The sequence below is a fragment of the Pseudoliparis swirei genome, chromosome 23 (assembly GCF_029220125.1).
Source record: "Pseudoliparis swirei isolate HS2019 ecotype Mariana Trench chromosome 23, NWPU_hadal_v1, whole genome shotgun sequence".
Lineage (NCBI taxonomy): Eukaryota > Metazoa > Chordata > Actinopteri > Perciformes > Liparidae > Pseudoliparis > Pseudoliparis swirei.
The window spans coordinates 16,357,271-16,380,553 of record NC_079410.1 but is presented as its reverse complement, the minus strand read 5'-3'; the positions used below and the strand labels follow the sequence as shown (position 1 = coordinate 16,380,553).

The 23,283-nt window shown below is 45.2% G+C and overlaps 1 protein-coding gene across 2 annotated transcripts in view; it reads left to right on the top strand.

The window, feature by feature from the left end:
• The first annotated feature begins 926 nt into the window (after positions 1-926).
• The window catches only part of stat5a (signal transducer and activator of transcription 5a), a 67,031-nt gene continuing 44,674 nt past the window's right edge, over positions 927-23,283 (top strand). Inside the window, exon 1 of one of the 2 annotated variants that reach the window (XM_056406481.1) lies at positions 927-1,067. In XM_056406481.1, the coding sequence (XP_056262456.1) occupies positions 1,027-1,067 (41 nt within the window). In that variant the 5' untranslated portion in view covers positions 927-1,026. The remainder of the gene's footprint in view (positions 1,068-23,283) is intronic. The other variant, XM_056406483.1, reaches the window with a different exon arrangement.

Genomic DNA, 23,283 nt, shown 5'->3' with positions numbered 1-23,283 from the left:
TGTGTGTGTGTGTGTGTGTGTGTGTGTGTGTGTGTGTGAGAGAGAGAGATAATTAAGAGAACCGTACGTGCAGCTATACAAACGTTGGATAAACCCAACTATGAATTAAACTCAAATATTTCCTGCCAGGTCCCTGATGCTGTGTGATTCTGTTTACGTTGTACTTTTACAAAACCCTAAACGTTTACCAGTTCCATTAAAATCAGTTTTGCGCCAGAAGACGTCGCTGTTCTCCAAATTGAGGGCGACAGATTAGTCTGTAGCCTACTGTCCAGTAGATTAAACTTAATCTAATCACCCGCTCTGCTGTGTGCGGCAGCTTTGACCCCGCAGTCGGAGAACAGTGAGTCCACTGTCTCTCAACTTTTTTACCAGCAATGAACTAATGCATGCACCTATAGTATTATTATAGTATTTTTTTAATTTTTTGTTGTTGTAATGGTTTATTTAATAAGGGGACAGTGCACATTGATAAAAACATTGCAGTAAATGTGCCAGAGTTAGCCAAGAGGCTATTTTTCATCTGTTGTTGTTGTTGATGTCGGGATTTCACTTTAATATTTATGTTTTAATGAATGTATCTATTAATGTATCTATGAATGTTAGTAGTTGTGCATGTGTATTGTTCTGCACAAAATAGTCCTTAACAAATAAAATCAGAGCCTCCTAATACATGTAAACATTGTGCATACTTTATTGGGAATATAGGACCCACGTGTGCACAGAAAACAATACAATAATATTCAGATACATATATGTGAAATACAATATAGTAACACGTTAAGTATGAGCAGATCGGCCAGAGTCTGAAATCAATCAGCAGCAGGACAGAAATTAACAGAAACAGTTTGCCACTCAGAGACGTTCAAGAACCGCCGGAAGTGGGCGGTTTGACAGAGAGAGGGGGGGGGGGGGGGGAGAGAGAGAAGTGTCATGCGAACTGTTGGAAACTACACCGCTGACTGACGGACTGAGAGACTCCCGCTCAAGGTTGTTCCCGTCGGAGCCGCTTTCTCCTCCCGGTGCATGAGAACGGACAGCGCGCGCGCCCCCGTCGCTCCACAGAGGTGAGTGGGACCGTTTCGCGTCTTTTTGGGTGGACGAGTGTCGTCCGAGGGGGGCTCGAGCGACCCTCTTCTCGTCCCGCAGACCACGGCCGCCCCCCTCTCCCCCTCTCCCTCCCCTCCCCGGGTTGTGAAACAATATTGTGACAGCGCTTTGTAAACAAACCGAGCGCGGCGGGCAGCGCTGCTGCGCGTGCACACGCGCTCCAGCCAGTCCGGGATGGACGGAGGAGAAGATTCCTCCTGTACTTCTTCTTCTTCGGTGGTTTTATGAGCGCTGCTAGAATCAACAGGCGTCCCCCCGTTATGTTTCTACCAGGCCGGCTGACACCGCTACGAGTTGACTGTCGCCGCGGTGCATTGTGGACTCTTTCTAAATAGCGCCGCAAGGACGGACTCACATGAACACACTGTGGTAGTTTGTGTTTCTTTGAGGGCTCGAGCATCTCACGTGACCTCTGCGGACGCGTTCAATCTTACAAATAAAATAAATAGATTTTTGTTTTTTTAAAGAAAAACAACAACATTATTTTAATGTATTTAAATGACTTAAAAGAAGAAAAAGACGCAATAAAAGCACTCTGTTATGTTTGAGGCAACGAGTCCACTGGCCAGCTGGCAATGTTGAAGGCAACCAAAATAGTCAGGACGCCCTGTCTCTGACTCATTTAAAAGTTATATATCACACAACAAGACATCTCATTCACATTTATCTGCTTCCTTTATAGTGTGTGTGTGTGTCTGTGGGGGGTGTGCGTGTTTCATACTATGGTGTTTCGCCGAGATGAAATCAGACCCTAAAGACAACCTACATTTACATTAAAGGTTGACATTCTTTTTAAATTCGTGCACATGCTTTGGCTGCAGCGCTGAGCGGCGTAATGGAGAAGCTTCAGAGGTCTGAGCGGCTGGCTGAGAGCTGGTGTTCAGTCTCTCTGGTCCCGTCACTTTGCTCCGCGCTCACAGCTCTGAGCTTCTGTAATTGAGGGTTTCCATTGGGTTGGATTTGCTTATCCTTCATATATCAGAAAGACATCTTGCACTCCATGACACTAGAGTATAATCTAACTGATTTCTTAGTGCATTTCAGGAAAAAAATATAGAACCAACCGTGAAGTGCAACAGAGTCCCTCAGTATTGAATATACCGTAGATACTGTAATACTGTAATACGGTAATGTGGGAGATTTCCAAAAAGAAAGGTCACTATTATCACTCCTAGTGCCCCCCCCCCCCCATGTATAGTATGTGTATGTAGTCTATACTGTATTTATACGTATTAATTGTGTTTGTAGTCTATACAGTATTTATACGTATTACTTGTTTTCCTTTATACTTATTAGTTTTTTTCCTGGAGTGAATATTGCGATAAATATGTGTTCATATGCACATTGTCGTGAAAGTTGAATCTGAAATCCGAAAAGAAGTCGAGTTAGTGGATCAGGAGTGGACTCGGCCCACGCCGTCTGTCTCAGTGGACCTGACTGAGCGTGTGACACAGAGGATGCATCGAGGCTGTGCATTGTTTTGCTGATGGCGGCATGTAGTCTAGAAAAAAATAAAAGCATGAAATGATGTTTCATGAATGTAAAGCCAAAGCTGGAAAGCACGGCCTCCGGTGTGTTTGTGTGTGTGTGCGTGTGCTCTTGCTTCCAAACAGAATGGAAACTCTCTGACGCTTTCATGTCTTTTCATATATATATATATGTGTGTTTAAAATGCGTCCTTGGTTGTTTGTGTGCATGCTATTCATCCTCTGTCATCATGTTGCTTGCTGGATACTGAGCGGCACAGATGAGACTTCTCTCTGTGTTTTCCTTTTGGACAAACCGGCAACAAGTCTTCCATAAACCAGACGGTCTAGCTGGCCTTGGCTCGCTCCCCCGTGGCTCCTGATTGAGAGTGATGTGAGTGATAAGCCCTCTGCCCACTGTGATAATGTCCCCCACTGAGGTCGCTGTGTGATAACTTTGGATGAGCACATGAAGAAGTGGTTAGTTGTGCCGACACCCTCCTGGGCGGCCTCGGGCGGCTCTGCCGAAATGAGTCAATTCATCGCTAACCAACAGCGCTATTGATTCTTAATTTTGTCATTTTGAAATTGCTGCATTTTCTTCAGTATTGCTGAACAAGTTATTGGCTGATATTGCAACGGTGATATTGGTCGCAGTATTTAAGGGGACGGTAATTTGTATTCGTGCATTCTCGTTTTCATCGATCAAACATAGTAAAATGATTACAGTGTAATTTTTGCACGGATCTGTAACAAAAAAACAAAAAAGTTTCCCGAAGTCGTGAATATGCCAGAACATCTCTGTAGAGCGACAATATCTCATTTAAAATGGTATTCTCCTTTTTGCCAGCATCGTGGCTGCTGTTTGATACGTGCAACAGGCCGTGTTGCAATTTTGGGGCAATTTCCCCAAAAGCTGTTCAAATGAATTGTTCATCCCGAGTCGTGACTCGCCTCCTCGTGTCACTTCTCATGCTCTCTTCCCTTTTTGCTATTCTCTGAATGCCCGCTCTTTCAATCCATCAAATGTTTCAGTCCAGCTGTGACGGAACGTGATTCAATTCAATTCAGTTTATTTGTATAGCCCAATTTCACAAATTACAAATTTGTCTCGGAGTGCTTTACAATCTGTACACATAGACATCCCTGCCCCAAAACCTCACATCGGACCAGGAAAAACTCCCAAATGCGCGGGAATGCAGGTTTTTCCCAGTTTGTCTGTGGCCGGCGCGGGAACACGGCATGCTGGGCAGGCACGAGTCAGCCGGCACACTCTGTCCCCGACGGAAAGACCCATATGCTGGAGGAGGAGGAAGAGGAGGAAGAGGAGACAGGGGAGCCCAGTGTTTTATTCAACAAGCCCACTTTTGCCACGCGTCCCGTCTGCATGTCTCTGCTTCTCACTCTGTCAGTGGAGGGCTCGGCATTCCTGGCAAGCCCGATGAAGACCACTGTATGAGGACAAAGTGGGTGAGTTAATTGGGAAGCGACAGCACAGGAGACGCGACATCAGCATCGTGAGAAGCTGGAAGCGCGACGATTTAGAGCGGCGGTTCTGATCCGACAGCCAACGAGTCAAAGGTGTCAGAATCACTTCTGACGGAACGAAGGTGCTCGGCGTGAGGCCGAGGAGGAGGAGGAGGAGGAGGAGGAGGAGACCCGATGGACGCGTGAGGGATAACCGGAATGTCTTTTATTTTTTTGCTTGTGATGCATTTCTTTGGTGGAAGTGATCGTGAGAATACTAAACGGGCCGACGGGGGTTTAGTGAAAGAGAAAGGGAAACAGTCAAACAGGAAGTGGTCAGGAAGCCTGCGGTGACATGCACCCTAACCTCCTCCTCCTCCTCCTCCTTTCAGCTGGGCTCACGCTAATCCACCGGTCACGTGACCGGTGAGCTCTTCGTCTGGTCCGGGCCAGGAGCGCTCTGATCCGTCTGTCGAGTAGAGCAGCTGATTGTTGGCATCCACAGCGGGCGCCATGACAGCCGCTCCACACAAGACTCACAATTTAAATGTTCCATCGGCGCCATACCTGAGCAGGGTTTGTCGCCTGTCTTTGCGATTATCTTCTCTCCCTCCATCCATCCCCTCTCCTTCCTTGTCCAGCTTTCACTGGACCCCTCTTTTCTGTGCAGCGAGTGAGAGGGATGGGAGCAGATAGGGCTCTGGGTTATCGACAACAACAGCTAGGCGAACGCTCAAAGGCCAAATGGAGGCAGTCACAAATTGGGGGAAAATAAAGCATTCACCCTTGAATTCCCAGGGATTGTGTCAGGAGACGTCGGGGTCAACCCAGAATCGACTTAGGACTGATAAACGTGATCCGGATCAATACGTGTTCTCATTTTTAGACGATGCCTCAGCCCTAAACACACAGCGGGGAAAACGCTGCTGCAGCCCTCTGGCCCACGAGGCTGACGACGCCACCAGAGCCGCTCCGTGCCCAACAGAACACGAGATATGAACGCCATGACGGTGCAACTTAATGAGAGTTATTATAAAACAATGGTTTGATGTGGAGTAGGGCCGGGCGACATGGAGACAATTAAATATCAGCACTTCATTTTGTTAAATGCCTCAATATTGATATTGGTATTTGACGATGTGGCAGAAATATCTAAACATTGAGATTCTTGATAAATAATCCAAAGTAATGTGGAGACAAATAAAAAGTCGCTAAAGGCAAATCATACTCCTCACAATATCCAGTCTCGTATCACATTGTTGATATAATATTAATATATTGATCATCCCTACTGTAGGGTATTAATTAGATCAGCGTCGGAAATACGCGAGGGCAAAGGGAAAAACTGCCCGCAAGAAATATAATTTTGCCCCCGTTAATTATGAACTTGTCAAAAACATCGCAGCCTATATGACCCGGTCCAGTTGTCACGTCATGTTTTGATTGTCACAAGTTTAAAAAAGTGTCCCAAATTTATTTTTAAATGCCCCTGGATTTCAGTCAGTGGGGGCAAAAATTGACACCTTCAAAAATATGGACATTTCTTACTCTATATTAGATGTATGATTTGTTAAGTTCTCTGAATGTTTTTCTCCAAATAAAGCATTAACGAGGTAGGCTATATACAAAAATAGATGTGTGGAAATACGATCAAATGGATTACTTTCAGAGGAAATAAAAAATCAGAGATCAATAATTTAGCGAATCAAACACCACGTTTATCCCTTCTTAATTAACAGCCATAAAGAAAGTTTTCTGAGTGCCGCTCAGGCTTAGTGACGGGAAAAGAGCCGTCAGGTCGAGCTCGTGAAACGGATTGAGATCGTGATTCTGACAACTCGACGCTGGGAAAAACACCCTAGACGTAGAGGCGCTAGCGCTCATAAGCGCTGCCTCCATTTGGGTGTTCACACCGCGACACGTGTCCTTTTAAAGAGAGGCTGACCAGAGGGAGCCTGGCCGCGGCCGCCACGTCACGGGCCAGCAGACGGGAGAGAGCCAACACACATGTTGCTGTTACATCTTTACACATGACGATAATACATACGCATTATAAGTATGTTTATAATGCATCATAGACTGGACCTCTGATGTAGATACCGATATTGATTTTTTGTAAGTTCCCAGAAAGTCTGATAAGGATACATCAGCCAACAGAGCTCATACAAACAGAGTCACCGTTGGCTCGCCATGGTAACACATATGAGCTTTATACACTTGTTAATTCTCTCTGGTTGACACATTTAATTACGCTAGAGGGTCTTAAAGTGAATTTGACTTCTTGGATTCAATTAAAAGCCCTTAAATTATCCTTTTCCCCTTGTCAGTTCTGCAGCCGCTTGTCGATCAGAGGCATAAACACAGATCGATGTGGATAAGCGAAATTGGGCCGATAATATCATCGGCGCTGAAGCGACGTATCGGCCAGGTCATTTCCTCAAACAATTTCCTTTTTTTTCGGTGTTATTGAAAGACACGTTGAGGCTTTGACGTACTGGATGTCGATCTAACTTCAGTAATCGCTTGTGCTGTGTTGTTTTTCTTTCTTTTTTTGCAGCGAAAAACCGTGTCTTGATTGAGCCGGCTGCTGCCGCTCACGTGTACGGGGGAGCGGGGGCCAGCGGATAGCTCGCAGACAAATAAACACCGATATTTGCAGAGGGGAGATAAAAAGGAAACAAATAGCGGTGTCACCTCGTGTCTCTACACGGGCGGCGCAGACGTAGCACATGTATGCACACGGGAGGGGCAACATAAACAGGTCAGCTCCGTTGTTTGCGCTGCGATTATTGGTGACCCGTGTGTGTGTGTGTGTGTGTGTGTGTGTGTGTGTGTGTGTGTGTGTGTGTGTGTGTGTGTGTGTGTGTGTGACACACACACGTCTGCATGTCGTCTAGATTTAGGTCATGGGTGCTCCCTTGTGTCTGGGGGAAGAGCTGACGTGTGTAAGATTACTGTTAGGAGTATTTGAAAACAAATTATTATTATGACAATAGAGGGAGGGGGGGGGGCTCAATTATTGAGGCTTGTTTGTGTGTTTTTTGTTTGTGATTGTATTTTAGATTAAAATGTGCTGAAATAGAGCGGAATGGCTGAACAAGAATACACTGTAAAACTTTTCACTGTAAAATTACAGTAATTTACAGGCGAAACTGCTGCCAGTAAATTACTGTAGTTTTACAGTATCTCTACTGTATCAAAAGAATACAGCAGCTTGCTGTATTCTTTTGATACTGTAATTTACTGTAATAATTCAAAATTACAGTAAATTACTGGCAGCAGTTTCGCCTGTAAGTTACTGTAAAATGTACAGTAATATGGAAATACAGTAACTTGTAATCAAAATGTAAAGTAATTTGCTAAATGAATTCGTAAAATAACAGGACTTTTAGTGTTAGCTCTTTACCCCAAAACATTTAGGAAACTGTAGCGGAAGCATCTGTCAAATTAACAAGCATGAAAAAGAACAATTTGCAATAAATAAGACAATAGGACATATTCATAATATTCTTGTTCATTAGAATAGCCTTGACAAAAAATAGCATCCAAATAACTGATTCAAATATTCTAGCCCTTAGAAATCAAAATGGTATGGATAAGTTGCATGTGTGAGTGTGTTTTTCCTAGTGAGTGCATGGTTATCGGACAAAATGTGTACTTGATGAACTGAGTAAATACTAATGTTTCAAAAGAAAAGAGCCTCCCCATTACGCTAGGGGGTTTTACTTAACAGAACAATACTGACTATTGAACAATACTGTGTGCTAGCCCAAAACACAAAATAGCTATTACACATATAAATACTGGTGTGAATGAATTTTTTTATGTGTGTGTATTTGTACGTTGTGCATTGTACTTTACAGACTGAAACAATAGTGTTATGTTTCAAAAGGAAAGAGCCTCCCCAGTACGCTAGAGTTTTTTACTTGACAGATCTATGCTGTTGAACAATATTGTGCACTAACTTCAAAATTGAACAGAAATAATGTCTGGTTGGACATTGTTAAGATAATAGATACAAATAAAACAAAAATAGCCCTTACAAATACAAATAGCAATGTGAATGAGTGAGACACATCCATAGATATGAAGGATTAGTGAGTGTGTATATGTGTACTCATCTGAACTCCATGGACAATGTGAAGAAGTGAGACCCATACATAGAAGGATGTGGGTGTGGGTGTGTGCGTCTGTGTGAGTGTGTGTGTGTGTGTGCATGTGTGCGTGCGTGTGTATGTGTACTCATCTGAACTCCATGGACAATGTGAAGAAGTGAGACCCATACATAGAAGGATGTGGGTGTGGGTGTGTTTGTGTATGTGTGTGTGTGTGCATGTGTGCGTGCGTGTGTATGTGTACTCATCTGAACTCCATGGACAGAGTCAGGGTAGTGATAAACTCATACAAAGTCCCACTCGAAGTCCATGAGCTTCCTCAAGAGGGTGCACACATGCGGATTCAGGGATGTCGCTTTCTTTTGGACCATTCGCCCGCTCTTCTTGCTGGTCACCTTTCCCTGACGTGCCTTTGTCCCTCTCTCTGGGTTAATCCCAACACAGCTTCTGGCGAGCATGACAAGGTAAAACAAAAAGAAATAGTCAAACCACTTCTAAACTATTGTTAATGGCCACCACATATTGTTAGCATAATCATTCTTTTTCCTACTTTATGTTTATAATACATATTAGAGTAGATATATGGGAACATTTTGCTATATTTAGTTTTATATGCATCACATCTTTGGAATGTGCAAATTCAGTTTTTTTTTCTTGTACATAAGTACACGTCTTTATTACAGTAAAATGCAAAATATTATTACAAAGCACCTCTGATTAAATATGAGATTGTGTTATGTTTATCACTATGAAACAGATCTGAAGCATTTAGATTGAAAAGCATTAGAATGCAAATAATTCCAATGGCATCTATGAGTACAAATGCTAGTAAGCGTAAGCTTAACCGGTGTTACGATAATTAGGGTCTTTTGCTATTTTTCTACCCTGCAAGGGTATCTAGCCCCAATAAATCTGATAACCACTGAAGTTGAATGTGTATTTCTGTTTATTTTAGAACCAAAGATAAATCTCTTTTTGGAATTAACTTTATGTGCTCTGTTCTCTGATTGAAGTCCATGTTCTTTAAACAATTGAACTATCAAGCTTGCATCCTGAAGATACTATATCTATCACATAAAGATAAATGCATGGAGGGCTGTAAGGCCCGAACACCTGAAACGAATGACTTGATATGGGATTCAAACTTACCTCTGTATGAATTCAAGTGTGCAGGCAGCCAGATCCTGATATTGGAGGTTGAAGTTGTAGTAGCATGCGAAGACAACAGCAAGCCCCAAAACAAACGTTGCTCCTTCGCACACCACGTGGCCCTCGATGCTAACCATCCAACGCTGGTCAGGAATCATTGGACCTTAAACAAAATGCAAAGTGTTAGGCTGAATGTCAAATTTACCATTTGAAATATAATGAAGTGGCAACATACTGCTATATCTTTTTCTGTATTGTATTGTCTGTATTTCCAACATATTTGAAAAGATTTTTAACCCTTTCCGGAAATGCTTCTGTTATTCCCAAGATCTGAATGTCTGTGAGCAGTTCAAAGTGGGCACACATGCTCCTCGGCAAAAACAAGTAGGGCCACTGACTTTCAATGTCCTCCAGAGGGGCGGCTGGTGTTGCATTAATCGATTTGCGTTGCAGAGAATACGTTTTCTCCATCAAACTGTGTATTTCCTCCCTTTTTGCACCCGCCAAACCTTCATGTCGAAAGATATTAGTCATCTTTTGTCTCAAACCTTCAAGGCTATCTTCAGTTTCCTCAGGTGGTAGCTCTGGCTGCCATCTCGTGCACCCATAGCTGTCTGCTGGTCCTCGGGCTGGGATAGCCCCTGTGGCATCCTTTGATGCTCTATGTCGAGCAAGGGTGTTGTTCCTGTTTAAGTGCTCTACACGTACTTTAACCTGGCTAAGAAGTGATTCATAGCCTCCACCAACCATTGTCTTGCCATCGTCCATGGTATCAGCAAAGGATTTGGGATATTGTCTTATCACATTTCTGGTGATGATGAGGCATTGTGCTCTTGTGGGGTTAGCTTCGTACTTCCTCATTTCATCAACTAACACTCTCACAAACTGCCGTCTGTCAGATGGCGAGGGTCTCTTACCACTCATCACAGTAGACAGCAAATCTGAGGGCATTTTGTTCCAGTCCACCTGAAAGGCTTCAGGCCAGGTTTTCTTTATATGTGGGCGTGGAGATGGTTGAGGAGAGGACATGGGGCTACTGGACCACGAAGGGCTTGGTGAGGTGCTTGAGGACAGCTGCCGAGGTGGGGTAACAGCACTACTTATTGGATCTGAAAAAAGAACAACACAAAGTCTTACTCTCACCAATTGTTTCTTTTTCATTGTTGAGCGAAATAATACATACATTACCGGTATCAACTGAATTATATAAGTTAATTACCTTGTAATTTCCAGCAATCAAGTAGTTTCCTACACTGGATGGGCCTGATGATGTCCACCATGTCCTCCTCTCGTACATATTTTAGGTCTTGTCGGCTTTCTACTCCCTGCAGTAACAGCTTTTCGACCAATAACTTTATCTTTTCTTCATCGAGACTCGGGAGTGTGGCCTGGATGATCTCCCGGACCCTTTCATGCGTGTCGTCAGACATCACGCTAGGGATGGGAATGAATGGTGCAATGCAAATACAGACAAGCCCAGCATACTGTATTCTGCCAAAGGGTAATAGTCTTTTAGCTCTTCCTGTGCAATACAAAAGTATTGTGCCGTTGTATTCTCTGTGTTGGATAGACAATGTACCCCTTGGTCTACTAGAAAGACAGATTGGCATTTTTCAGTCACAAAATATACCAGAGTACCTTTGGTAATGAGAATCAACTTAATCTTACCAAAGACCAGTCCCTCATCATTTTTTTCCAACACAACACTCATGTTTTTTTTGTAAAGTGTACCTTTTACTTGAACTTTGTGTGCAGAGACCGTGTCAGATGGTAGCACACTAAGGTGTGCAACAGATTGTTTTATCTTGTCGTTGTAGTCATTTACATAGAAATCTGTACTTCTTTCAACAACTACAGGTGGTGGGAACACAGCACCAGCGCTTAAGTAAGCTTGTAGTAACTGATGTCTTTCACTTAGAGTGGAGCACAAGTTCTTGAAATTGTGCAATTTCTGAGCACACTGTTTAAAGTATGTATGCTTACTCTCAAAACGTAGGGTCCACAAGCGAATAAGTGGGCCGAAGCACATTATGAGGTCTGGATAATGCAATACATAATGGTGCTTTGGCCTTAATGGATGACTGGGGAAAGTCTCTTGTCTACTTACAATGTACTCTTCTATCAGTACTTTCAAGTAAGCTATCTGGCCTCTGGTGATGGCAGGTGCGCAAATTAGTTCGACAATTTGTCTCAGCTGTAATACCAGTTGCCACACTTCATTTTCAACTGGGCTATGAATCTTGTCCCCTATCAAGACTGGCAGGAGTCTTAGTAGGGTCCAATTCTGGACAGCATGCCCACTTAACTTTTCACTTCCAGGATTAACAACACATGGTTTGTTATTGCCATCATTGCCAAGATATCGTGAATGATTTATGCGCTGATTTAATTGCAAGTAAGTGAACTCTTTCTGTTTAATGAGATGGCTGATATACAATGCCAGGTCATATGATACAATGCCTTCAAAAAGATCATGGCCCAAGCAAGGCGGTAAACCAGGGTTACAAACATGAAAAAAAGCAAGTTCATTAAACTTGGAATCAGATTTAATACCAACAGATGAGTGTAGGTTGTTTGCAATTATCTGCTGCACATTATTTTTATAGGACTCAACTGTTCTTGGAGAGGACCTTGCCAGTGGTGTGGAAATAAATGTTGCATGATCTATGTCACAAAATCTGCAAAAGTGAGTACTCCTGCTGAAGTTTTCTAGGAAACCACCGATGTTGTGTGATCCCAGATTATCTCCAGCAATAGCACACAGAGTGCCTTTCACCTGCCCATCGAGTGTGGCTATGCCATTAACCTCTAGATCTCTGAGATCTGTAACAAGTGTAGTGAAGACTTTTTCTTGGCCAAAGTACTTGTAATCCTGCTCCCGACATAATAGAACCAGTTGCATTTGTTCAACACTCGACCTGTTATGAGGTGCTATATCTGCAAGACTAACATACATTGCAAGAACTTTATGCTTCTTTTTGCCTGAGCCAAGTGGGTTGGCCACTTCAAATGCATCCTGATACAGGATCAAACCCAAGGCCTTATCATCTGATTGAAACAGCGGATTACTTGCCATATTAATACCATCCCATACATCCTCCAAAATGTCTTTTGGTCTATCATAAGACCGCATCTGCTGCTTGTGTGAATGAACTTGCTCTCTGACTGAGTCGCACTGAAGAAGTGACTGACATGTTTCTTTAACAGGCACATAGTGAACAAAGCATTCCTTTCCAGATTCATTCTGCCCAAGATACAGAGGCACTGGTTCAACATATCTAAACTCATTTAAAAAAAACGTTTTTCTTCTTTTATCCGTTTTTAGAGTACCAGTGTTGCACGCCCGAAATAGATCATCGGATTTCTAGGCATCTAATACATTCTTAACATCACCATCAGGAATCCCCAAAGTTGCCAACTTTTCACTCAGTTTATGAAACAGATGAGACTGACTTATATCATGCACTGCCTGGAAATCTTCAATAATGCTCTGTATAACTGAAGATGGGAGCAACAACTTAGCTTGAAGTTTAAGGTAAAACAAAGCCAAGTTCTTTAGGAAAAGTGACTCATCTGTGCTTTCAGGAAAAACTTCTGCCTGGTCTCCCTCTGTCATCATTGTTAACATTGGAAGCCCACACCTCAGCTTCTTCATGAGAGCACCCTGCTTGCTCAACAGTATTCTCCATTACCTCTACCTGACCATGTCTGTCTGAAAAGATCATCAACTGTACAACCTTTATGTGTTCTTGACAAGTGTGATGAAAACGTGGATATCACAGTAAACACGTTACCACAGTTTTTGAATGGACATATGACTTGTCTTCCCTCTTTAATGTGGGTCTTCAAGTGAGAAAATAAACGTGACAAACTGTCACACTTGACAGTACAGAAATCGAAGTGGCATGACAATAAAACGTCCAACGTTAATGTCCTTATGCCAGAACATCCTTCACTTAATCTTGACTCCCTCTGACCTGGGTCATCTCTATATACATGACATTTTAAAGACAACACTTTGCCAAATGAACGGTTACAACCATGAAAAGCACATTTAAATTTGATGTGGGGGGTGTTTTGGTGAACTTTCATATGCCTTGCAAAGGCATATTTAGTAACACATTCGTGGCCACAAAATTGACAATTGAACATAATGGAAAAATAAGCTAGACTGCTGCCTTTCTTCCCTTGTTAACATGTAAATACTGAATACTATTAGTAACATGTTACTAATAGTATTCAGTATTTAAATATTAACTAAGCTAAGAACAGCTAACTGCTTAGCTAGCTAATGTGCATGCCAACCACATGGAGAAACATGTGCTAACTTAACTAACGTTAGCTAATCACATGTTAACAAAGGTGTTCAAAACGTAGCCTAAGTTGAAAGTGAACTTACCGTGAGGTAGTTGGTTAGTAGTTGTCCTTTTTTTGTCTGGACTGAAGATTCAGTTGACTTTCCCAAACTGGCGGGGGTAAGACTTAAAAAAATACCCGCGGTGAAGACGTCGGTTCTCCGAGACTTGCACCACTCATTACAAGCAAAAAATGGCGGTGGTGAAAATAAATACAAATATAGCGATATCCTAATAAAGTTGGTGTATCCTTCACTTGCACGGGAGAAGGAACGGGGTTACTGCTGCCGCGACCGGAGCGGACCGATCATGATCGCGCACAACGGTGAAAAATAAATAAATACCGCAACTTTTCTTAAAGTGGTAAAACTAAAGTGACTTGGATGTTAACACGGAAGACGTTATCATTAAAATAGAAACTCACAAGATTGACAGAGGAATTGAAAAACTCTGCTTTGGCTACTCATTTATGAGAACTTCAAAATAGTTACTCTCCCAAGATTCTCAGCGGTACGCAGTAAACTACTGTGAAAAGAAGCACTTGACCGTTAGGATCATGGAAGCAAGCGTTATAACTCCCAGAATGCATTGCTTTTACAGCATTATACAGTAATAGCACAATACAGTATGTTACTGTTAGAATTTCACTGTAAATTTACATCAGTGTTACAGTGTACGCATTATAAGTATGTCTATAATGCATCATAGACTGGACCTCTGATGTAGATACCGATATAGATTTTTTGTAAGTTCCCAGAAAGTCTGATAAGGATACATCAGCCAACAGAGCTCATACAAACAGTCACCGTTGGCTCGCCATGGTAACACATATGAGCTTTATACACTTGTTAATTCTCTCTGGTTGACACATTTAATTACGCTAGAGGGTCTTAAAGTGAATTTGACTTCTTGGATTCAATTAAAAGCCCTTAAATTATCCTTTTCCCCTTGTCAGTTCTGCAGCCGCTTGTCGATCAGAGGCATAAACACACAGATCGATGTGGATAAGCGAAATTGGGCCGATAATATCATCGGCGCTGAAGCGACGTATCGGCCAGGTCATTTCCTCAAACAATTTCCTTTTTTTTCGGTGTTATTGAAAGACACGTTGAGGCTTTGACGTACTGGATGTCGATCTAACTTCAGTAATCGCTTGTGCTGTGTTGTTTTTCTTTCTTTTTTTGCAGCGAAAAACCGTGTCTTGATTGAGCCGGCTGCTGCCGCTCACGTGTACGGGGGAGCGGGGGCCAGCGGATAGCTCGCAGACAAATAAACACCGATATTTGCAGAGGGGAGATAAAAAGGAAACAAATAGCGGTGTCACCTCGTGTCTCTACACGGGCGGCGCAGACGTAGCACATGTATGCACACGGGAGGGGCAACATAAACAGGTCAGCTCCGTTGTTTGCGCTGCGATTATTGGTGACCCTTGTTCGAGTGTGTGTGTGTGTGTGTGTGTGTGAGGGACACACACACGTCTGCATGTCGTCTAGATTTAGGTCATGGGTGCTCCCTTGTGTCTGGGGGAAGAGCTGACGTGTGTAAGATTACTGTTAGGAGTATTTGAAAACAAATTATTATTATGACAATAGAGGGAGGTGGGGGGGCTCAATTATTGAGGCTTGTTTGTGTGTTTTTTGTATGTGATTGTATTTTAGATTAAAATGTGCTGAAATAGAGCGGAATGGCTGAACAAGAATACCCTTATGTCTCTCTCTCTGTATTTCTTATTATTCTAGAAGTGTTGTGGACTTTTGCTGCACACACACACATCTTTTTTCAGTCGCGGTCTTTTATAAACCGACCCCGCAGGGTCGCGAATGCTCTCTCCGTCTCTTCCTTGCCTGCACTGTGCAATATGACGCACAGTCGGTGTTTGGCTTTGTGGAGCCGTCGTCCCGTATTGATTCTGTGAGCCGGCGGCGTCTGGCTAACGAGGCTCTCTGGCGGGTCGCGCACCACGACTCCCACAGCGCGACCGCAAACAATCTCTTCGTCTGCCCTCGGTCAAATTAAATAAGTATCCGTTTGTCATACATTCCCCATGGAGGGTCGTGGAGCCGTGCTGACGCAAAGACGGAGCGCCTCCTTTTCTTTCTTCTTTGCATTAGACGTGTGTCTGAGTGCAAAGGTGTTGCAGTGTGTACTTTCAGTCTCTACAGCAACGAAAAGGTCAACGAGTGCTCTCAGGTAGACGTGCCACTCTTCATAAAGGTGTACGGCCCTGCGTCGTCTCCATGACTTGCATGCAGCGGGTTGCCAGATCTGGCTGGTATCCATCCCAGTTGGGCTACTTATAGCATTGGGCTGGGAGATGACATTTGGGCTTTGAAATGAGTTTAGAAAACAATACCAAGCTCACATTTTGAAGTAAAAAATAGAGATTAAAATGAGGTAAACTGAGGACCTCCATACATTGACATGATACGTGACTTCTCTGTGTTTTTTTGCCTTTATATATGTCATCTTTGCTTATTTTGTGCTTATGATGCGTTTCTTACTGCACATCTAATGGTTTCACTGGTTTCTGGGTTTGCATGTTGCCGCATGCTTATCATCCACGTGGCTCCTCAAACCTCATTCGACACATTTTCCATTGTCGCTGCTACCCCTGCTCTTTGTTTTGCACCCGGCGAAGCCATGAGGCGCCGTGTGTCTATATACCATGTGGATTATAAATAGAGCTGTGGAGTGTTGGTATTGTCCTCTCTTCACTCATGGAAAAGACGGAACGGTTAATTCAACCTCTGAAGGGATTCTTTTTAAATGCAAGGTTTCAGTTCCCCCTCGATATATGTTCTTCTTTAAGTACAAGCCGTTATTTCAATGCCCACCTCTTGGCCGCAGGCGATTGAATTCTCTCCGTTCCAATCCGTCCTTTCACTAATTACATTATGTCGCCTGCATTCGCTGATTACCTTCGCATTGAAAATGCGGAAGGTCATGTTTTGATCTCCGTGTATTTGTATGCGTGCGTGTTATTCGCATAAGTCAAAAAGTATTAAACCGAATCGCATGAAATTTGGTGAGATGATTGGTTATTATCCGGGGACCATTTGATTAGATTTTGGGATCGATCGGGTCAAAGGTCAAGGTCATGAAAAGGTCAACATCTTATTTTTACCATATCAATTTGTATTCAATTGGCATGCAACTAATGCCAACATTTTCATAATTCAATGCCCAATTCGGGGTGGAGGCCGGCGCGTCGAGGAGCATTTATGTGACGGGTATTCAAACTGCCGTAGAAAGTAGGTGTCATACGACTGCCGTGAATTATGCAATCATCTCGTGCAGGGAGAGCAGGGGAGCGAGGGGGGCGGCTGTGTCACTCTGTGTCACTTCAGTGTGCATGCTGGGCTTATCCAGATTATCCCTGTGCCACGACCATAATCACCCAGACGCCACCGAAGTGACGCTTTGGATTACTAGTTGATGAGGACACTGTGTGCGTGTCACTGGGTCGACAAAAAGAAGAAAAAAAGGTAAAGTGTGATCTCGAGTGTGGCTATTGAATGGACACCATGGCTATGTTGCAATATGTGATGCACTGTGAGCTCAGTTCAAGGATTAGCATATGACATCTCACTTTTTCACCTGACACGCCGCCCTTCAAGCTGCAGGACTGACTGACGAGCACCACGACGGGTGCGAACGGATCTGTCGGTGGCGGGGAGGAGATTGACAACGGTTTGTGACTGTTCCTTCAGAGCTCACGGTCCTCAGACTTTTCAAATGTGAGGGTTGGTCAGTGGAGCTCGCAGGTCAGCCATTTTACAGTGAATCTATTTTCAAACTTAAATTGAACAAAATTTGAAAGATAGTAAAACAACAAATTGTTTAAATGTTTAAGATATGCTTCCTTTTAGAAGTATTGGTTGGCCTCTGGGGGTCAAAGCCCCCCGCTGGGGATCCTGTTTGGGGTTTGAACTGGTGGTGCTGGTGCTGTGGTCACTGTGAGCCACAGACCTCTGTGGAGTTGACTTTTTTAACGAAAGCCCTGAGCTCGCCATGAAGGGAGGGGAGACGCTGTAAGGTGAGCGCGGGGGAGGGGGGCCAAAGCTCTGGTGACCGGTGTGAGAAAATGCAGCTATCTGACCTCGGACACATGACGAGCCGGGAGATCAAAGGGCAGAACTCTCAAAAGTTGCTTGTGTTGGTGTTTCCAGGAGCTCTGAAGGAGGAAGAGGAGGAGAAGAACGCCACAGTGAAAAGGGTGAATGGTGAAGACGGCTCCTTTTTTAATAAAACGCCAGTCGGCAACTAAACTATCGCTAGAAACGGTGCATTTCTCTGGCAGGTGTGTCTCCAATGAGCAGTTTTGTGGAATCGAATGAAAAATACAATCCACAGTTGGCTAACCCCCCCGCCAGGAGACCGATGAGGCGTCGCGAAACACACGTCATTCAAACTCGTGGGTGGCTGGAAGTTGTGGGGTTCAGTGGAGTGAGTGAGGGGTCAGCGGGCAGTCAATGGTACGATAAAGCAATAAAAGTGTTTTTGAGAAGATGTGAGTCACCGCAACCACGAGAGGCCCTGGAGCACGCAGCCAGAACTGGGAAACCAAAAGATTCTGGAGTTTGCATGCTCAGAATGATAAATGGGGCGTCGCATGAGGCGCATCACATGAGCCTTCTGGCAAAGAGAATTCAAAAAAAATCCCCCAAAAATTACGTTTTCATTTGATTCTTCTCTTAACAAGAAAACTCTGCCTGTAGATGTTGCCGTTAGATCAGCTGCAAGATGTTAAAGCAACACGCATAACCCACATTAGCCACACACACACACACACACACACACACACACACACACCCTTTCTCCTTGATTCTTACGGCATGATGTGCCTCGCAGTTCGAGCCTAGATGTCCTGGGGATTGGAAACGGGCGAGAACATGAGGCCTTAAGATAATGTTTAATAGAATTAGAGCTACTCAAACACAAACTGATTTGGTGTAACTTTAAATAGCTAATTCAGTTAAAGCCAGGCTAACTTATGTAATGTAAGTTATTGGCTCCGGTAAACTGATTTGGAAGCACACCCTTTTAAATCCAGATGACGAGCATTGATTTGTCCTCATGCGGCGCGCAGGCCGTCTCCTCCCCGCTCCTCTCGCGGCGGGGAGGCTCTGCCACGCTGGCCAGAGGTTTGCAGCTGCACATCTGGCAGTGAGTTCGTCAGAAAGGGCCTTCTGAGACGAAGCACCGGAGATAACGATCAGGCGGTCTGTTGACCTCGGGGTAAGCAACGCGCCGGTGGAGATTCACGTGGAATCCAGTCCGTTTATTCAGCCTCCCGATTCGACACAACGCCGTTGATCCGTCGTGTTTAGGAAGGCGGGGTTCGGGACTGCAGGTCTTTTTAGCTTCGGCCTGTTTTTACAAACGTTCCCATGTATAGACATGTAAATGTGCACATACGGCACATAATGATCCGGTCCATGTGCATCCACGCAGTAGTTATTTATTTGTATTGTTTACAACTAACGGTCGGCCTTCTCATGTGACCTACAGCGGAAATATGTAAACACCAATATCTGGGGCCCCATCAGATCTCCTTACTGATTGTCTGGGCATCCCAAGTTGGACATGGAGGAGCCTCAATGTTTATTCACTTGTCAGATGGTATTTAACACTCTGTTTGGGATAATAACAAGGTCTCAGAGGAAGGGGGTCAACCAAGTGAGTGATGGGGGGGACTGTTTTCAAGAGGAATGAGACCTTCTACTGTCATGTAATCCAGAAGTGACTTTTAGGATTTACAAGTTGTACGTAAGTCATGAAAATTAGTTGAGAAAACTATACTTTATATACTTTAAAAAGTCAAAAATACCCTATCGCTAAGAATTGTTCTTTTACCATTCCTTTTATATAGCTTTAAAAAAACAACTTTTTTATGTTTTTATTATCAAAATCAGAAACATTTATTTGCTACGTGTGTTAGACACACGAAGAATTTGACTTGGCGGCTGGTGTGTACATTAGACAAACAAAACAACAACAATCAAAAACAATCAACAGTCAACATATAAGATCAAGTAAATCAAATAAATCTGTTCATGAGGGTCAATGGGGGACCCGGTCTCTGTTCATGAGGGTCATTGGGGGACCCGGGCTCTGTTCATGAGGGTCATTGGGGGACCCGGGCTCTGTTCACGAGGGTCAGTGGGGGACCCGGGCTCTGTTCATGAGGATCAGTGGGGGACCCGGGCTCTGTTCATGAGGATCCGTGGGGGACCCGGGCTTTGTTCATGAGGGTCATTGGGGGACCCGGGCTCTGTTCATGAGGATCAGTGGGGGACCCGGGCTCTGTTCATGAGGATCAGTGGGGGACCCGGTCTCTGTTCATGAGGGTCATTGGGGGACCCGGGCTCTGTTCATGAGGATCAGTGGGGGACCCGGGCTCTGTTCATGAGGGTCATTGGGGGACCCGGGCTCTGTTCATGAGGATCAGTGGGGGACCCGGGCTCTGTTCATGAGGATCAGTGGGGGACCCGGTCTCTGTTCATGAGGGTCATTGGGGGACCCGGGCTCTGTTCATGAGGATCAGTGGGGGACCCGGGCTCTGTTCATGAGGGTCATTGGGGGACCCGGTCTCTGTTCATGAGGGTCATTGGGGGACCCGGGCTCTGTTCATGAGGATCAGTGGGGGACCCGGTCTCTGTTCATGAGGGTCAGTGGGGGACCCGGTCTCTGTTCATGAGGATCAGTGGGGGACCCGGTCTCTGTTCATGAGGATCAGTGGGGGACCCAGGCTCTGTTCATGAGGATCAGTGGGGGACCCGGGCTCTGTTCATGAGGGTCAGTGGGGGACCCGGGTTCTGTTCATGAGGGTCAGTGGGGGACCCGGGCTCTGTTCATGAGGGTCAGTGGGGGACCCGGGTTCTGTTCATGAGGGTCAGTGGGGGACCCGGGCTCTGTTCATGAGGATCAGTGGGGGACCCGGTCTCTGTTCATGAGGATCAGTGGGGGACCCAGGCTCTGTTCATGAGGGTCAGTGGGGGACCCGGGCTCTGTTCGTGAGGGTCATTGGGGGACCCGGGTTCTGTTCATGAGGGTCAGTGGGGGACCCGGGTTCTGTTCATGAGGATCAGTGGGGGACCCGGTCTCTGTTCATGAGGATCAGTGGGGGACCCAGGCTCTGTTCATGAGGGTCAGTGGGGGACCCGGGCTCTGTTCATGAGGGTCATTGGGGGACCCGGGTTCTGTTCATGAGGGTCAGTGGGGGACCCGGGCTCTGTTCATGAGGATCAGTGGGGGACCCGGTCTCTGTTCATGAGGATCAGTGGGGGACCCAGGCTCTGTTCATGAGGGTCAGTGGGGGACCCGGGCTCTGTTCATGAGGGTCAGTGGGGGACCCGGCCTCTGTTCATGAGGGTCAGTGGGGGACCCGGGTTCTGTTCATGAGGGTCAGTGGGGGACCCGGGTTCTGTTCATGAGGGTCAGTGGGGGACCCGGGCTCTGTTCATGAGGGTCATTGGGGGACCCGGGTTCTGTTCATGAGGGTCAGTGGGGGACCCGGGCTCTGTTTATGTGCCTGACTGCCGACGGGAGGATTATGATCATTGAGTGAATACTCAATGATCATAATCAGATGTAATTTGATAATAAATGTGTTTTAAATGAGTTTATTAGGCAGAGTTTGGTTGATCTTCGTGGTCGTGTCCATGATGCATTGTGAGCTCTGTAGACAACACACGCGTTCACTGTTCACCATCTCACATCGTTGAGAGGTTTCCGAGGCTATCGACCATCCGGCATGCACTCCTGAGGCCCGGTGGCAGCTCTAAGGGGCTTGGAACCAACGTGTGTTTTCACAGGTGGACCGGTCCTGGTCGGTGTGTCATTACAGCAGAGACACCACCGGTCTCTGCTGGTGGTCTCTGATGTCCGGCTGTCCTCGCAGGGTTTTCTGGCTGTCGCTGGCATTCCTGCTGCCACATAATTCAGCTGCAGGCCAGGTCCACATCTGACACCCTGTGGGGCTCGGTTTATATAATGTCACCCACTGGCTCGCCATAGGCGACACTGCGGATGCACTCATACGTGCAGCCGAATAAATTCACACCGAGACGTCCTCCGTACGTGCATCAAATGTCAAATTTAACATCCAGAAGTAAAAAGCGAAGCTCAGTGTTTTTTTTTAGCGTTGCAGACAAAGCCGATAAGAAGGAACTGCTTTAAATACTGAGACGCGTGACACTACCGTATAATATAGAAAGTGACTGTGAGGTGTTAGAAGCGACTGTCGACCGTCTGTGTGACATTTTGAAGATAATGACAGACCATTCCCTGCAGCTTTGTTGTTGTGTAGCTCCAATTGGGAGGAAATCACAGGAAGCAGGAAGTCGACCCCCCGAGGGAGAGAATCCTGTGAACTTTATACGCTTGGCTATAAGTTGGAGATACTGTTCGTACTCTGTGACCTTAAACAGGTGTTACAACATGCTTATAAGGTAATGCATTTACAAGCAGGTACTGTTCAAAACCTCTTTTTGTGGTGCCTTCAAGGGCGCCCCTTTTTATTTTAACGATAACAATTTACGAGAAAAATCTACTTATCTCCAGCATGCTTTACAACTCAGCGACTGTATACATCAGTTGACTGCAAAGGATGTCTGTGAGGCAGGAAATCATCCCTATGATTTATGTATGGTCAGCAATAATTTATCGGCAAACTATCTGTAGTTCCTTGGGCAAAACAAAACATAACATGCATTTGGGGATATCAGTGCGGCGGATCGCCTCGACTGCAGACGACCCAACGGAGCTCAGCTGTTCGCTCGTGTCCCCGGTTTGCATCTGTTGCTTCATGCCCATGAGCAAACAGTACGCGGTTGCTGTTTCACCTCTGTGTGCTCTGCGTTTATTTCAGTACCTTAACAGATATCTATTTATAGTGCACTGTCCACAGAATGCAGGTTACAAATAGGGCAGCCTCCCTCTCAGGAGATCGCTTGACTAATCGGACGATTTGGTCTCCTTAGACTCCGGTTTCTCGAGTTGATTTGTCTTCTTTCTCTTTTCTTTTACGTAACTGATCGATTCGTGGACAAACTGTTACGAGGGTCAGTTGACCGAGAGTAGGACAGCCCCGGTGGCGAGGTTCATACTTTACATACGAGACATGGAGGTGGACTGAAAGGTTCTGTGGGTTCGAAGTCGTTCATTCTGGCGGATGAATATCGTCCCGGCGGTTTATTTTGGCCACGGCACAAGTGACCTGCTCTGCACCGAAGCGTCCGAGACGAAGCCCGAGAGGCTCGTGAACCAACAACAGATCAAGTTCTTGCACGTGAAAATAACTTCAAAGCCAAAGCACAGGTTTCCTTTTCACATTCGGGCTGCTGCTGCCTCGCTCACCTCAAATACCTCGACTTGCTCTCAGACGGGTTTTTTTTTCTGTGTCCAGATGGTTGGAGAGCGTGAGCCGGGCAAACAAAGCAGATCATTGGCTGCTGGAGCTCTGGCTGCAGTGGAAGGGGTTTAGGGCGGGGTGTCTGAGGCCAGCTGAGCACAATGAGGTCCCGCTGACGGGGAGGAGAGAGAACACCACTACAGATGTGTCAGAGCCACTCAATCCCTCCACGAAGCACCGAGTGACGCCATGTGGTGCGTGTGCAT